The sequence below is a fragment of the Falco naumanni genome, chromosome 10, assembly GCF_017639655.2.
Source record: "Falco naumanni isolate bFalNau1 chromosome 10, bFalNau1.pat, whole genome shotgun sequence".
Classification (NCBI taxonomy): Eukaryota; Metazoa; Chordata; class Aves; order Falconiformes; family Falconidae; genus Falco; species Falco naumanni.
Window position 1 is genome coordinate 24,605,674 of NC_054063.1, and position 16,813 is coordinate 24,622,486.

The 16,813-nt window shown below is 55.5% G+C and overlaps 1 protein-coding gene across 1 annotated transcript; it reads left to right on the forward strand.

Moving 5' to 3' along the window:
* Window positions 1–3,227: 3,227 nt before the first annotated feature.
* Window positions 3,228–16,607, forward strand: GATA5 (GATA binding protein 5). Its single transcript, XM_040609092.1, has 7 exons — window positions 3,228–3,546; window positions 4,231–4,833; window positions 6,841–7,007; window positions 12,612–12,737; window positions 13,804–13,891; window positions 14,508–14,632; window positions 15,703–16,607. The coding sequence occupies exons 2-7, from the start codon at window positions 4,314–4,316 to the stop codon at window positions 15,856–15,858; spliced, it is 1,182 nt and encodes a 393-aa protein (XP_040465026.1). The 5' UTR covers window positions 3,228–3,546; window positions 4,231–4,313; the 3' UTR covers window positions 15,859–16,607.
* Window positions 16,608–16,813: the final 206 nt, after the last annotated feature.

Sequence of the window (16,813 nt, forward strand, 5' to 3'; positions counted from 1 at the left end):
GAGGTTCTGATTAATTAATTGCCGCCTCCCGATGCACCGAGGGGAAAGTGAAGCCGCGGTTTCAGGGTGCGCCTTGCTTCTCCCCCGCCCGGCGCAGCAGCGCGGGCACGTTCTTGCCCTCCTCTCTCCACTTTTCTTCTTTCCCCTTGGTTTTCGTTGGGGTGGAGGCGGGGGAGCTAAAAGCCCCCTCGGGGACCGCGCAGGTCGCTCCCACGCGTCCGCCCCCGCGCAAGACTCACAAATCAGCCGGAGCGGGATTAGGGCCGGGGGCCGGGGCGCCGGGCAGTCTGTCCCGGCCCGGGGAGCCTCACCTGGAGGGGTCAGGGCTCCCTGGGGAGCCGTGCCGAGCCGCACCGGCCCCGCGGGGACCCAGCCGGAGCCAAGCTTTGCCTGGATGGGGGGGACGGGGAGGACGGGGAGCGGGGACCCCTTCTTAACCTTCGCAAACAAGTGGTCGTGTCCCCTTGGAAGTGCACAGCCAGGTCCGATCCAGCCCGTCTAACAGACCGTGAGCCCGGCGAGGGATGTGCACCGGGGGCAAAGCTGCCGGCGGGTACCGGCGGGGTGACACCGGGCTCTCCCGGGAGGCGTTCCCGCCTACCCCCTCTTTGGACGGGACTGGAAAGAGAGGGTCAGTGTTCTCCTCCGGGGGGTCCCCCCGCCCCGGTGCTTCTCTTAAGGTTATTGCGCCTCGCCGTGAGCTGGGTCCCGGGCAGAGATGTCCGGGGCCCGGGGCCCCGCTGCCACGGCTGGGGTGCCCTCGGTGGGGCAGGGACTGCCAGGGACCCCCGGCCTGCCCCCGAGGGTGGGTACCCGCACAGCCCGGGGTCCCCGTGTCCCGCACCCCGACGTGACCTCCCCGCGCGCAGTGCGAGGGCTGCGGCCGGGGCATCGCCGCTGGCACCGGTGCCACGCGGGCACCTTCCCTCCCGCTTCGCCAAAGCGTCGCCCACCCCCGGCCTTCCTCAAAGGGAGACCCACGCACCCCCCGCCCGGCCCCCCGCTGCCGAGAGCGACTTCTACAAACACCCAAACCGCAGCGAGATCGGGACGCGCGTGGGCAGCCCCACGCCGCCCTCCCGGCTGGGTGGCACCAGCCTGGGCCGGTGCCCTCCTGGGACCGGACTGTGGGGCCGAGCCCCCGCGGTGTGGGAGCACCTGCCCTGCGCGGCGGCGGGAGGAGCCGCCCGTCGGACCCGCCGCTCCTCGCCGCGGCCTCGGGTCCCCGCGGCCCGGTGGGGCGAGAGCCAGGCAGCACCGGCAGCGCCGGGAGCCGAGCTAGCGCTGCCGCGGGGAGACAGTGAATGGAAAAAATGGTAAAAATAAAACAAAAAAACACCCAGCCGAAAACAACTGGATGGGCGCAAACACGGACACGCGACGCGTCCACGGGCAGGTTCCGCGCACGGCGGTTTTCCCTGGCGTGAACGTGCTCACTGAGTAAATCCCTCGGGATTTTAGCAGTGCCTCGTTGCCTTTCAGCGTTTTTACATTATTTGAACGCCCGAAGAGACCGGACCGGGCAACTCACACGCATTAAAAAAAAAAAAAAAAAAAAAAAAAAAAAAAATCACAGTAAAATAACACCTTGAAATTGTAACGCCTGGAAGCCCAGGCGCCCCCTCGGCTTCACCCCGCTTCCAGCAACCGAAACGAAACGAAGGGCCCGGCGGAGGCTCCGCCGCGCTCCCGGAGGGGCTAGGGCTGGTTTTCCACGGGGACGCCTCTGCCCGTGCCGCCGCGGGGCTCGCCGAGCAGGAGCCTCACCGGAGTGCTATCTTTATTTTTTTTCCTATTCTTTCCCCCCCCCTTTTTTCCCTCCCCCACCTCATTTTTTTCTCTTTTTCCCCTCTCCTTTTCTCCCATTTGTTTTCTTTTTTATTCCCTCCCCCTCCCCCTTTTGCTCTGCGGGCACAGGGATACCCCGCGAGCTGTAAACTGCCGCTTTCGCGAGGAGATAAATACATCTCCAGCCAGTTGCGTTGCATTATTCCGAGGGAAATAGCTGGCATTCCTACACCAGTTTATTTTGGAGCCGAAATTTCCCACCCTTCCCGCAGCGCTGGTCCCTGCGGAGCCGGGGCTGGACGGGGTCCCCCGGGCGCCAGGACCCCAGCGCCGGGCAGCACCCAGCTGGGCTACGGGCGGGCTCCCGGGGCCGAGCAGGGCCCGATCCTGTCGGCAGAGGCCTGCAGGCGGCAAAGCTCTGGCCGCCCGTGGATGGAGCAAGCGGTGGGTGAGACTCGCCGAGGCTTTTTTTCCTCCGTTTCTCCGAGGAGGAGAATCCCGGCGCCACGCAAAACCCGATAACGATGAAATTATTTCCTCACTCCGGCGGCGGGTGGGGACCGGCCTGGCTGCCTGGCACCGGGGGGGAGCTAAACTGGCCAAGTAACCCCCGGGACTGAGCGCTCGTTCCCCTCCTGCCGCCCCTTCCCGGGGTCGCACCGACGGGGAAAAGCGGGGAAAGGGCTTTTGTCCCCGCCGCAAGGCCAGAGCCGCTGGGCCGGGGGGCTGCAGGGAGAAGGCCCCTCTCCTCTGCTCCCCCGGGGGAAGAGCGGAGCCGCCGCAAGCGCGGCAGCCGGGGTCCCGCCGGCCCCGACGGGACGGTGAGGGACCGAGCGCTGCTCTCCGAAGCGGCCCGACCGGGCAGTGCAAGTGTCCCCCCGCGTCGGCGGGGCCGCTGGCCGCTAGAGAAAGGCAGGGCGGGCTGGGATCACCCTGGTGAGACCCCCTCGCCCCCGTTAGTACGGGGTTTATGGCAAAGCACAGCCGCAGCGCTCGCTGGAAGCAGAAACCCATCCAGGCCACGTCCTCTGCCACCAAACCCCTGCCGGAAAGTTTTCGCTGTGCTCCTCGGCATCCACCGGCGACGGGGGGGGGTGGTCATCGCCTCCCGCCGGGCTGGCGGAGCGACCCCCAGACATGCGGCGGGGCCCGCCGAGGAGGGGGCTACCCCCACCCCTCCCCGCGGGGCGGGCGGACACCTCCAGCCTGGCGGGGGGGTGGAGGGAGAGTTGCTGCCCGCGGGTCCGGGGCGGTGCGGGGCACCCTTGGGGGCCGCATCCTGCCCCCGCTCCTTCCGGCGCCCGCGGCCCCGCGCCAGGGGCCTGCCGGCGGGTGCGTCCCCCCCGCCGGGAGCGGAGCCGGCGGGACTTATCCCGTCCCCCCCCTGCCGGGAGGCGCCCAATCCTGGCCGGGACCGGGGCTACCCCGCCGGCCGTCACGTGGGCCGGGCCGCACCGGGGCCCGCCGTAAAGAGCCGCCGCCGCCGCCGCCGCCGCCACTTCCCCGCAGGGCGCAGCCAGGGACGCACCCACGGGAGACGGCGGCGGCGGGAGGGGAGGGACCGGGGGAGGGCAGCCCCTCTCTGCCGGGGGCTCCTGCTTGTTTTGGTTTTTCTCCTCCCTCCCCCGTAAACTTTATTCTATTTTTATCATCATTATTATTATTATTATCTTATTTTCCTGGGATTTCCCTGGATGGTCTGAGCGCAGCTTCATGCCCACCTGGCCATGCCCGGCTCCGCTCCCGGCCCGCTGCCATGTGAGTACCTGTGCGGGAGCGGCCGGGGGGGGGGCCGGGGGCGGGATGCGGGATGCTCCTTCGGTGCCCCGCGGCTTGAGCCCTCCGGAGAGGCCTGCCTGAGGGGCATTCCGCTTTTTCACATGAAAGCGGCAGCTCTGGTGAAGAGGGGATACCGGGGCTGCTTCGGGTCGGGGGCCGCTGCCCAGGCCCGCTGGGACCCCGCTCCCGCTCGGCCCGGGCGCTCGAGGGGGCCCTGCCGCCGCCGGCCGCCTCCCCGCCAGCCAGGCCCCGCGGCGCGCTGTAGGCCCGGGGCTCAGGAAAAGACGGGAAAGGAAACACTTTTGAGGAAGAAAGGAGAAAAAAAAAAAAAGGAAAGAAAGAAAATTTAAAAAAAAATTCCGGGCCCTTGGAAGTGCCCCGGCGGGGCGGCGGGAGGGGGCCGGGGGCGCTGCCCCTTCACCGAGGGTATTCCTCGCCGTGGCGGGGCCGCTCGCTTGCCCGGCGCCGCGGGTTTCCCCGGCGGGACGAGCTGACCAGAGGAAAGCTTAAAGGGGGGGAAAAAAAATATAATCACAAATTACAGCCCCTGCTTGAGGCAGGGAAGAGGCGCTTGCGCCGCGGGAAGCGCTGGTGGGTGCGCAGGAGCCCGGGCCGGGGTCTCCCGGGGTCGGCCGGGGTCTCAGCTCTCGGCTCTCCCCCCAGGTTCCTCTGAGTGAGCCCCGCGGCACCGTCGGGGCGCAGCCGGCCGGGCCCTGAGCAGCCATCGCCGCCGCCGAGGACGGAACATGTATCAGGGTCTGGCCCTCGCCCCCAACCATGGCCAGTCGGCTTATTCCCACGACTCCAGCAACTTCCTCCACTCGTCGGCCGGCTCACCCGTCTACGTGCCCACCACCCGGGTACCCTCCGTCCTCCAGACGCTGCCCTACCTGCAAGGCTGCGAGCCGCACCAAAGCCACCTCACCAACCCCCCGGGCTGGGGGCAGAGCAGCAGCGAGGCCGCCGCTTTCAACGCCGGCAGCCCCCACCCGCCGTCGGGCTTCTCCTACTCCCACAGCCCCCCGGGCAGCAGCCCCCCGGGCCGCGACGGTGCCTACCAGGGGTCCCTGCTGCTGGGCGGCGGGGGCCGGGAGCAGTACGGCAACGCCTTGGTGCGCTCCGTTAATGGGTCCTACTCCAGCCCCTACCCCGCCTACGTGACCCCCGAGATACCGCCTTCCTGGACGGCCGGACACTTTGAGAGCAGCGTGCTGCACAGCCTGCAGACGAGGCAGGCGGCTTTGCCCGGCCGCAGGTCCACCTTCGGTAGGTCGCCGTCGCCCCTCACCGTCACCTCGGAGCGCCGGGTCGGAGCCGTCCCACGCCCCAGGCGTGTTGGTGGCCCGGCCCTAGGGGGGCAGCCCTGACGGGGAAGCAGGGGGTGACTTTATCCAGGGATGGAGAGCTGGTCAGGGCACCGGGGGTGCCTGGCTGACCCGGGGCAGAGGTGGGGTGCGTGGGTGTGTGTGTCACGCAGGGCAAAGACCACGTTTCAAAGGAGAGCAATTCCCCCGGCGGACAGAGGAGCAGAGGCCGTTCAACGCCTCCCCCCCCCCCCCCCTCCGATATCTCCTTCCCACAATATCGACTTTGTGCCTGTGCTTCAATACTTACCCTTGTGTTTAAATTAGCGGGGCAGATTTATAGCTCCCTCCCTTTTAAGTAATTTATTGTGGTAAATTAGTTTATATTTGAACAGACTCTCGGTCTCCTAATTCGCCTTGGCCCAAACAGGTCCGCAGCTGCATCGCTCTGCGGCCTTTGGGGAGGCACTGGGACGCGCTCAGGCGTTGAACAATAAACCTCACTTCGTTTGCACCCACACCGGAGGGTCCTTTTAAACCGAGCCCCGAGCAAATAAAAGTTCGGGGCTTGATTTAAAAGCGCTGTCCGTGCGCAGGGTTTATAACCCCGGGGGTGCTTCACCATCCTCCTCCGGCGGTGGTTTGCAAAGTCCTTTAAAAACCACTTCAAGATCTCAGCCGCGTTATCATCTCTACTGCGGTGAAGCGAATTATCTTATCTTTAGCCCAAGAACAAAGTTAAAGCCGGGAAGCAGCCCCCTCCCCACCGGGCTGCCTCGCCGCCCCCGCCGGAGGTGCTCGGGAGCGGTTTCTTTCCAGGATTTTCTTTGTCTGGGAAAATCCGTTGCGTTCTGTGGGAAGGGATCGCCCCGGTCCTGCGGAGGGAAGGTGGTGGCGCAGAAATCTCTTCTCCGCGCTGAATTTGGTGGTTTGGGAGCCAGAATAGTGGCTGCCGTCCTCCCTGCCGTTTATTTTTACTCTTGAATAGTGTAAACCGCTCTTAAGTAGTGTAAACTATTCTTTTTTTCATTTAATGAATTATTGCAGCTTTTTTTTTTTTTTTTGCTTATTACATTTAATTTTTGTTTTCCGTTTTCCCCTTTTTAATTTTTGTTCTTTTGCCTTTTTCTTTCCGTTGGATGATTATTAATTAATACGATCGAAGATGGAAAAAAAAATAACAACGTATTTTTCTTCGGAAGAAAATAACATTCCAGGGGGAGGAAATTATTTGAAATAGAAAGAGAAAAGCGGCAGGAGGAAAGAGAGCGCCTCTCAATCGAGGGTCCCGGGGTTTTGCTCCGGGATGCCCGTTCGCCGCGGCGCCGCGCTCGGGGCAGAGGCGGACCGGGGAGGTGCTCGGAGCGGGCGGCTTCGCGGCTTCTTCCCGGGGCTTTCGGGGGAAGAGGGGGGAGAAAAGTGAGGAAAAGCCTCGCTAGCAGGAGCTGGGGGCCACGGGCTGCCAATGATGCTCTGCCGGGGAGACCGCGGCTCCCCGCCCGGCGGTGCGGGCGAGCGGAACCGCTCCCGGCATCGCTCCGTCGGCGGCCCCGGCCGGGCCGGCCCCGGCGGCCAAAGCGCCTTGATGGAAAACAGGAAAATCGCCCTATTTTACACCCCCACCCCCATTTGTTTTTGCAGCCCGAGTGCAGGGATAACACCACTGATGGGCTCCCTGCGTATTCCCATCCCAGGGAGACCCCAGCCATACTCAGCCCTTTGGGGTCTTTTGGGGAAGGGACGGGGGAATGTGCTGTCTTTGAGCAAAATTAAGGTGTGGAGGGAATAAAGGGGTTTGTCCACCCTTTGTAGGGTGGAGGTCAGCTCCCCCCGGGCAGGGGTGGTCCCTCGCAGTGGGGTACAGGATCAGGGACCCTCTCCCACAGGGTCCCCACGGGCAGCTCGGCCCCGGGTGTCCCTGAGTGGTGAGATCGGCTCCTGACCCGCCTGTCTTGGGTGTCTTTCCCAGAGTACCTGGAGGAGTTCCCTGGGGATGGCCGGGAGTGCGTGAACTGTGGGGCCATGTCCACACCGCTCTGGAGGAAGGACGGCACCGGGCACTACCTGTGCAACGCCTGCGGCCTCTACCACAAAATGAACGGCATCAACCGGCCGCTCAAGCCGCAGAAGAGGCTGGTAAGAGAGGGAAACCCCGCAGGGACCCCCTGCTCCACCTGGGGGGTGGCTGGAGGGCAGGAGGGGGGGCGTTGTCGCAGTGCCCGCGCTGTTGTGGTCTCTGTACTTGTGTTTGGGTCTGTCCGACCCTCAGCCATCCGCTAAAGAAAATGTCATCAGCACTGGCAAGAGCCCCTTGTTGCGGTGCAGAGCTGGCTCCGGTCAGGAGGAGTGGAGTAAAGCCGGAGGGATTGCTGCCCCGGCACGACGGGTGGGCAGCACCGAGCCAGGGCAGCAGGGACCGGAGGGGTCCCGGGGCTGCACGGAGGGGCTGCACTGCCACTGGGCAGGGGCCGATCAGCCTGGGCTCTGTGGGCTTCTCCCAGCTCCGTTCCCACAGTGGGTGCATTGCTTTTTATTCTACTACTACTACTACTACTATTATTATTATTATTATTTATTTCATAGTTCTTCATACAGACACACAGTCTAGGCAGGGTGGTTGAACAGGAGACAGAGCTGAACCTGAGCTGGTCCGGGCAGGTCTATAACCACTCGCAATGGGAGCGGGATGGGGCCCAGTTCCCCCACTGCCTTCACCCGCCTGAGGAGGAAATTTGGGGTTTGGTAGTTCGTGGTTCCTCTGCAGGTCAAAGCATTAATTATCCCTCCTCAATGTGATATTGGGCTTCCTTCAATTGGGATCCCATCGTGAGAGAGGAAAGGCACCTCCTTTTTTTTTTTTTTTTGTAGAGTCACTTTGGGATGTTTAAATTTGGTGGTAACAGTTTGGGTTTCAGAGCCTGTCATCAGAAGCCGTCATTACAAACAGGATGTTTGTCAGAGCCGTGCTGGGGAACAGCTGGGAGCTCCTTTTGCTTTCACTCGGGGTGTATTCCTGCAGTTTTTTCTTGCATTGCAAAACAAATCATTAGCAATAACCCAACAGTGACAAGTTTCTGTGTAAGAAAAGCATTAAAAAAAAAAAAAAAGTTGCGATTGAGCAAGATGTTTCATTCTATTCCCAATTCCAGAAATGTGACTCTGGATTTGCAACATGAAATGAGCAGCGGCTCTGTGGAAAATCATGCTGTTTTGTTCATCACATCAAAATTGAGGCATTGCTGTGAAACATTTAGCATTATCCGACAGGATTTGCCTCTCTCACTGAAACCTCCCTGGTCTCTTTTAATGTAATGACATCAAATCTGCACCCCGGTAGCAGGCTCTGATCGCGGCTGCGCTGCAAATCTCAGACTTACGCTGCTGATTTCTTCGCAGCAAATACGACCCGTGCATAAGAGAGAGAGGTGTAAACCAGTTTAAATCCAAACTCCACATTTTGGACTGGCATCAAAATGTGGCACGGGATGGATTTTCAGGGGTTTTTTTGAACTGCTTTTACCCAGAGGAATTGCAGAGGTCTCACTGCTATTCAGTATTACATTTCAGCATGTGGGAAGGGGGGCAGCCTTGCGTTGCCTGCACCCTTTCTGCACGGTGCAGGCAGCGCTCAGGGACCCCGAGCTCTGCTCCTCTGCTGCTGCCGGCAGAGCCCCGTGCGCAGCACCCGTGAGGCATTTTCCAGCAAACCGTTCCACAAAGTTTTCTGGTGGAGAGTGCCAGTTTGCAGAATTAAGCCTGTTTCCCAGGCGTAAGTTAATCTTGCATGGAATTATCAAAGCACTTCCAACCTTTTTTATTATTATTTTAACAATCAATACAATAAAGATAAAGCCCAAATGAAAGGGCTGATTCTTATCCAGGGAGGATGTTTCAGTAAAGTTGGAGTACTTGAGGAGATTTTGTTTATGGATTAGAAAAGGGGCAGCAATTTTGACTTGCCATCCTGACTTCGGAATGAAACATTTCAAAATCTTGGATTTTCCCAAGGGTTTGAAATGTCATGTTGCAACAAGTTCTGCCCCATCGGAGGAAGGGGGATCTGCTGATGATGGATAAGAGGGTGCCAGGCATGCTCTGCGGATCCATCACTGAGGGAGCGACCTGCACCCCTGTGGCTTGGGGTGTTTCTTCCCCCAAATGATTTCCGTGGCAGGGGAGGTCTTCCCTGATTGTAGCCTCACCTGCATGGGCTGGGTGGGAGCAGAGCAGTGGACACGGTCACACACCGTTCTCTAGGAACGATGAAGTTGGCTGTTTCACAATGCAGTGAAATACAGACCGGGGAAGGGGAAATGGTTGCTTTTGTCCTTTACGTGACAACCTTTGTTCTGCAAGTAGATGCTGCACCAGGAGTTATTCTGGCTTCTGTTTTCACAAAGCAAAGTCCCACTGAAAGCTCTGGAGAATGCAGCGTGGCCCAGATCACGCTGCGGGAATGTCATCCTGCAGCTCCGTAGTGCTCAGCCTGCTTGTGTGGCGGAGAGGGTGAGCAACACTAGTGTAGTTTCCAGTTCATTTTTTGTTTCTATTTTTGAGATAAGCGCAACATCCTCTATGCAGCAGGGACAGCCGTTTTGCTACAGCTTGTGTCTGGATTCAAAGCACTGTGGCTTTCGGCAGAAAGAATTTATCTTAGGGGAGGGTAGAAGCAGCACTTTACTTTAGGCAGTATCTTTTCTAGCCAAACTTTCTTGACGCATTTCACAAGATGATGCCTTAGACCCAGTCCTACAAGCCAAATCGCTTTTACCGTGCAGAAGCAGGTGGTGAAGGTGGATGGCTCCATCCTTGCGCATGCAATGCCTCGTGTCAGGAGCAGAGCTGCACTGCATGGTGCACCACGGGGGGCAGGTGCAGCAGCCATCCTGTGCTCAGCAGCTCCCACAGCACCCAGAGTTGAAGGACTAACCTGCAGTTGAGGTTTTTTGGCTTGGCTCGGGGTTTTATTTTCAGCCTGTCCTTTTTTACAGTTTGCAATGCAGAGTGGGTTTGGTGACACTGTAAGGGAAGGTGGGGATGGTTCCAGTCATAGCTCTGGGACAATCTAGTAGGACCCTAGAGCCGTGCAGTGTTCATGGTGTCTGCCTTGGCTTTCTCCTGGCCATCAGTTCCTGCTGCTCCCTCATCCTCCAAGGTGCAGATTTGCCCCGAGCCATAACAAAGGCAGATCTCAGAGGATGATGCTGCCCGTGCTCTGAGCCTCGAATCTGTTCACTTTCAGGAGCGGAGCTCAGGTATCTCAGCACGCTTTGCTGCAACCTCTTTCCAATAAACATCAAGTCCCCTCCATCCTGCTGGAAAGGAGGACAGAGAAGCATTGATTAAATCTGGGGGTTCAGGGGCTACTTTTTTTCTGTGAAAACCTGTGATTTCATTTGCCCCTTCAAAAAGGAGGTGAAGCAAAGTCTGTAATGGCTTTGGGCTCCTTTGGAAGGACCTGCTCTGCTGGCTCTGAATGTTTCAGGCTCTCCAAGCAGCGCTCACACACGGTTGATTCGATATGCACCAGCTCACTATTCCTTGAGCTTATCGGCAGCATTTGGCTGTCAAGCCTGGTCCATGAAGAGTTTTTGTTTGAGTGTATGCTGCACTGCAATTGTATAAATAAACACTGGAGCACAATGTTGAAGTCAACAACTTCCTAGACAAGGTCAGAATGGTACAAAGGCAGCCGGGTGGAGGCAGGCAGAAATGCATTTTCTTTTAAGGGAACTGCTGGGAAACCAGCAATAATGTATTGTACCCTCGTCCTTCAGTGGGTAACAGTAGCCTTGACTGTCTCTTTCTTGCTAAGCTGACCGATTGTGTTGCAGGGCCTGGTTCTCGTGGGCTTTCTGGAGTTGGAATTGTAGTATTTGGTCATGGGCAATGTTTTCTGCTCTTCCCAGCCGTGCAATGAGGAGGCAGCCTGCAGAGTGATGTGCGGGAGATGCAGAAGGCACATGCCACTGCCCCAGCAGAAAGCCCTTGAGCAGATTGCACCGCAGTACTGGCAGGGTGGGCAGAGCCCTGGCAGGGCTGGCATTGCCCTTGGGCCACCAGAGCCACAGGTCTCATTGCCACCTTGGCTGCAGGCTGTGAGCAAAGTGTTGTGTGAAATAGGAACAGTATGTCCCTCCCTCCCAGGGACCTGCGATGGCCCAGAAATCTTGGGGCTTTCCAAAGGGCTTTGCGTTGCCCTTCCTCCATCCACAGGTGATGACAGATCTCACCAGCCCACGCTGGGCACAGTGACCCCAGGGCTGAGTGCCTCCAAATTCCCCTCAGGACCTCAGAGCCCAGGCACCTCCCTCCTCTCCCATTCCCATTGGGGCTGAGGTCCCTCCTGGCTGCAGGGGTGAGCGGCACAGCCCCAGCAGCTGAAGGGCTTTAAGGAAGCTTTGTAGCTGCTCCAGCATCTTGCTCTGACACCATGTCCCATATTAGGGACAAGGATTGCTTGTCCCCTCCTCTGTGCCAGGCTTGTCAGCTCACACCTCGGTGTATTATTATTTTTGCTTGGCTATTTCTTGAAAGCTAAATCATTTCCAAGGCAATACCGTTATTTGCAAATAGCTGCTGAGACCCCTTTGCTGAGCAACGAGTGAATCAAAGCTTGGGCATGTCACTTGTGTCTCTTGAAACTCAAAGCTGATCTTTATTTGAATGCTAAGCTTGTAAAAACATATCATTTTTATTCCTACTCTCCCCACCTCATTCATTATATTGCTCAGTCATGATATCAAGCAATAGTGGAAGAATAAACAAACAGGGAGTTCTTTATTGCCTGCATCACCTATCGTCTGCCTTTGAGAGGAATCAACATGATTTTTCTCAAGGTTGAAGAACATATTCAAACACCTGAACACGGAAAGCCTGTGATATTATGTCACTGGTATCTTGTACTCAGTGAAGTCTTTTATTAAAATAGTTTCAATACCTAGTGTTAAGAGTCTTTCAAATGAAATGCTTATTGACCTGACAAGTCTGTTATATAGAGACTTGTGAATTTTCCAGTGGCTTGGAGTACAGTTGTCAGAAATGAGTGTGCTACTTCTGCCAGAATATTTTCCTTCTCCACTTGGAATTATTAACGTTTCAGAGCCAGCAATCACTGCACTCACAAAATATGTCATTAATTAATGTTTGCACGGTGTTTCTGCAGCCTGTAAGAGAACAGATTATCTGTGAGACATGCAAAGAATAACCTCCCTGATCCCATCATGGCCAGTTCAGTTTGGTTCTGCTCAGTTCAGCCAGTTGATTCCGGTTGTCTTAAACCAGAGATTAATTGGGATGTAGCTAACTTTAGTGGTAGTTCTGAGTGCAGAAAAACAGAAGAGTTCACTTAAAGCATGGGGAGTTTTGTTCGTGTGCTTAAAGCCTGGATGGCATTTTCCATCTCTTTCTCCATCTGAGCAGATCTCCTGGAGGAAAGTTCTCCGTGCTCTGAGTCCTGATCACTTCCAGCAGATTTGCTGGAAGTTTGTGAAACGAGTTGCAAGGATATTTGCCAGGTTTATCAAGCTCAATAGCTCAATAAAAAAAAAAAAAAAAGCACTTGCAAATTAGAGTGATCTCATTTGAATGTAATTTCTTTGATCTGAATTTGGCTATCATGTGTGTTTCATATATTCCAGGAAATCGGCGTAATTGGAGATTTTATTTTTATATGAAAGGAAACTTCCCAATTCATCATTCCTATGTGTGCATTCATGTGTGTGTTTGCTTGTTTTTAAGTCTTCATCTAGACGTGCTGGCCTATGTTGCACTAACTGCCACACAACCAACACCACCCTCTGGAGAAGGAACGCCGAAGGAGAGCCTGTCTGCAACGCCTGCGGCTTGTACATGAAGCTCCACGGGGTGAGGAGCATGTCTGCACCGGGAGGGACCCTTGGGGCACTGGGATCACCTCCCAGCAGGTCCAGGATATCAGGTCTAGAGGGACCAACCTTTAGACTGGACTCTGAAGAGCCATAACCCAGTCCTGGCTCCTCAAACAGTTAAAAGCTCAGTCTGCTGAGGTTCTCCAGTATAAGGCTGAGGGGGTACTGGAACACTGTCAGGAGGTACCTGGAGGAGAGATTTCTGGCATTGGGTGGCTCTTCATTAGGTTGTTTGCCAAATTACTCCCCAAAGAATAATAATAAGGAAGAAATTCTTCCCTGTGAGGGCGGCAAGGCGCTGGCACAGGCTGCCCAGAGCAGCTGGGGGTGCCCCGTCCCTGGCAGGGTTCAGGGCCAGGCTGGACGGGGCTGGGGGCAACCTGGGCTGGTGGGAGGGGTCCCTGCCCGGGGCAGAGGCATTGGAATTAGGTGGTCTTTAAGGTCCCTTCCAACCCAAACTGTACTATGATTCTATAAAAACAGAAAGCTAACCCAGGCTCCAGGAGCTCCCCAAACCCAGAATAGAAATAAGGAGGAGCATGTTTCTTCTTGATGTGGTAATTAAGAACGTGTGAAGGAGTCCACACGGAGGCTGGCTGATAACATTTATCCACAGAGGATGAGAACTGTTCGTAACGTGTCCATCAGTCAAAGAGGAGACTTCATCCCTCCTTATAGGCCTCTTCAAACTTCTGCCATAAAGGTTATTAAAGTCTCTTTATCCCGTGACTGTTCCCTCTGAGCCATGTAGGATCTCAGTCTGTCAGTGTAATTTAGTAGGGCCCTGTCATAAAGGTCACTAATAAATCAGGAAAAGGAAAATAGGAAATAAAGGAAAAAACAAAATTTGTGGGAAAGCCTTAGCTGTTAGCCTTATACATCTTCCAGCCAAGGCCTGTTGCAGAGAAAAATAGCACTTAGTGAAGGACAAGGACTTCAGGTGCTTTGCATGAGCTACAGCACGTAAAATGGGAGAGTAACACGTGTAGGAAGGAGCTAAGTAAAGTACCATATTAATAATTCCAAACCTTATGAATGTCAAGGTACCACGACCTCTGGCCATGAAAAAGGAAAGCATCCAGACGAGGAAAAGGAAGCCTAAAAACATTACCAAAGGCAAAACCTCAACAGGTACAGTGCTGCTATGATCCATCACAGGGGCCTGGAGCACAATTCACATCAACATGTCTTCGGCAAGAAATTACGATGATCAGAAAATAATACTGTGGGTTTTTCCCCTGATGATTGCTTTAGATGTGGGACCTGTATTTATGCATAGACCTCATGTGGAAGGAGGATGCTGGGTGGGAAGTCTCACTGCTGCCATATTCCTGTGAGGTTCCTCTGTGCTGTGGGCACCAGGCTCCAGCTCAGCAGAGCTCATGTTCAAGCAGATCCAAGCTAAATTGAGTAATGGGGAAAAAAAAAGGTCTGGGAGTGGTGTTTTAAAGAGTCATGGGGGGAGTGGTGTTTTAAAGAGTCATGGGGAAGGTATCATGATGCATTCAACATCAGCCCATCTGGTCTGTACCAGGACCAGCACTGCTAGGCTGTGAGACAGTGCTGCTCCTTCTCCATCATCAACTTGGCCGCCAAATACAAAGCCTTACCCTGACAGTGATGCGGTGGAGAAAGAGAACAGTAGAGTTATGCCATGAGATGTGACAGTAGCCATTAAAATAGACATTTCCTCAAGAGCAGATTTGCACCTATGTTGCTTCACCGTCCTGTACTGATTGTCTTCCAGGGTCTACGACTTCGGCCACTAACTCCCCTTCTTCCATTACGAACTCAGACAGCACGGTCACTTTAAAGTCAGAGCCCAGCGCGACCTCGCAGTATCCTGGACAAACCATCGTGTCGGTGTCCCAGGTAAGGCACAGGGGCTCGCAGCCATTGCCTGCAGGGTGGATGCTCCACACGCCTCGGTAGTCACTGACCCGGGGGGCTTTGATGAGGCTAAGCAATTAGCTGATTGCATTGGGGGCCACCAGTCTGATGGACTGCCTCAGACTGAGGAAAGCAGGGAGCGTGAGCCAAGATGTTGCAGAGCAGGAAGGCGGCCAGCCCGTTGGCTCCCCGTTGGCTCTTCTGTCTTGCAGCGTGGAACTGGGAGGTCCAAGCCCTGCTGCTGCGGAGGCGACCGGTGACAAACGAACTTTGGCACAGAGCTGAGTTTAATTCCCATCTCCTGCCGTGAAATCTTAGGAGTTACAACCCTATCGAGTTGGCAGGGTCAGCCCAGGGTAGAAGCCTCTGTAGCTCCCAAGATAATGGTCCCTGGGCATACATTATCTGCGCTTTATAGCCCTGAGGTGCTCAGTGCTCACAGAGCTGTAATGCTGTCAGAGACCCCGGACTGCAAGGCTGTGCTTCTGCCCCAAGGGTTTCTTTGTGGCGGGTTTCTCTTTTGTCTTGGCAGAGGAAAAAATGGCTTTAAATCAACTCACGCATCAAAATTCTGTGACCCAGCACTATCTTTATGCTGGGTCTAAGCCCTCCCCGAGTTGGACATGTGTGCATGGAGGAGAAGCTCAGCTCCAGCACCCGAGCGCCTGGCGTGATGCCAGCTGCGCTGTATGGGATAGGGTTGGGGTTTTTGGTTTTGTTTTTTTTTTCTGAAACCAATAAATCTGATTTGTGCTGTGCTCTTAAAAAATACGCACATAGCTAGGGATCTCCAAACTGGATGTATTTAGTCAATAAATAAATGCAGCTGGGCCCCAGGACGCCTGCTCCCCGCTTGGTCCTTGTGCTTGCTGGGGGTGGAGCACCCTTCCTGCCCTGCTCCGGCTCCTCCGAAGGCCAGCAGTAGCGTCAGGGGTAACCCACCCTGTTCATAACCCATCCTAGTCCTACCACCATGTCACAACAAGGAGGAGCGTGACCAATTGGCTCATAACAGACTTTCTAATGACTTTGTGCTTCCCTCCCTGGGGCAGGCGCAGAGCCAGTCGGACGAGGCACTGGCTGGCGGCCACAGCGAATTCAAGTTTGAGCCTGAGGACTACACCTTCTCCCCCAGCACCATGGCCCCACAGCCTGGGCTGAGCGTGCCGCTCCGGCAGGACTCCTGGTGCGCCCTGGCACTCGCCTAGAACCCCCAACCTCCAGCCAAAAGCCTCGGGACCAACGTTTTCATCTGGTCCTGCAAATGGCCAGCGGGCAGGAGGACGGGCTGCCCCGGTGCTTCGGGACTGTGGGGTGTCGAGCCATGGCCGCAGGACAGGTTTCTTTTGGAGGATGCGTGTGGACAATGCTGGCTGGACGGGGCCAGGATGGTCCCACTGTGGCAGCAGCTCCCCAGAAAGCTCATCCTTGACCAGAGTGACCCAGGGTTGCCTCCCTGAGGCTGGAGTCCCGGGGCCACCTCTGTTTTTCCGGGGAAAGCCTTCCTCCTTTGAGAAGAAACCAGCAAATAAATGCATCCCAGAATCTATGTTTATTCGCAGTGATTTCTCCCTCCTATGACTCCTCTGTGTGCAATTTATTCCACTTTCCAATAAAGACTGTAATAACATGGCACCAGATAACTTAATTTTATTAAAATGTAAACTGTGGCCTCCCTTATGTTTTATTTGCCACAACAGGAAAAAAAGAGAAAAAAAAAAAGTGCAACGGTTGTTTTAAACATTTACTGTTTTATATTAAAAATGATCATCTCTTTAGAGTGTTAGCTTCTGAAGCGTTTAGCGTATCAACACTGAGCTGATGAGTCATACATGAAATAAACACGCTGCTCTTCCCTTTCCAGCTCCAAACAAAGATTTTTTTTATTATTATTTTAGGCAAACCACATGACAAAAATGGTCAAAACCTCCCAATAATAAAAGAATACTGAAATGTTGTTTTTCTTTTGTATTTCCTGATTGTTTTTGATACTGCCAACTCTAAGCATTAGAAAATCAGAAGTTAGTCCTCCAGAAGTTAAGAGAAAGGTTTGAGAGACTGAAAAATAAAGGATGTTTTGGAGGTATATTTGTTTGCATCCAGTTTGGGGGATGTTTTGGATGGAGGATTTCCAGCTTGCAGCCATGCAGGGCAGAGATTCCT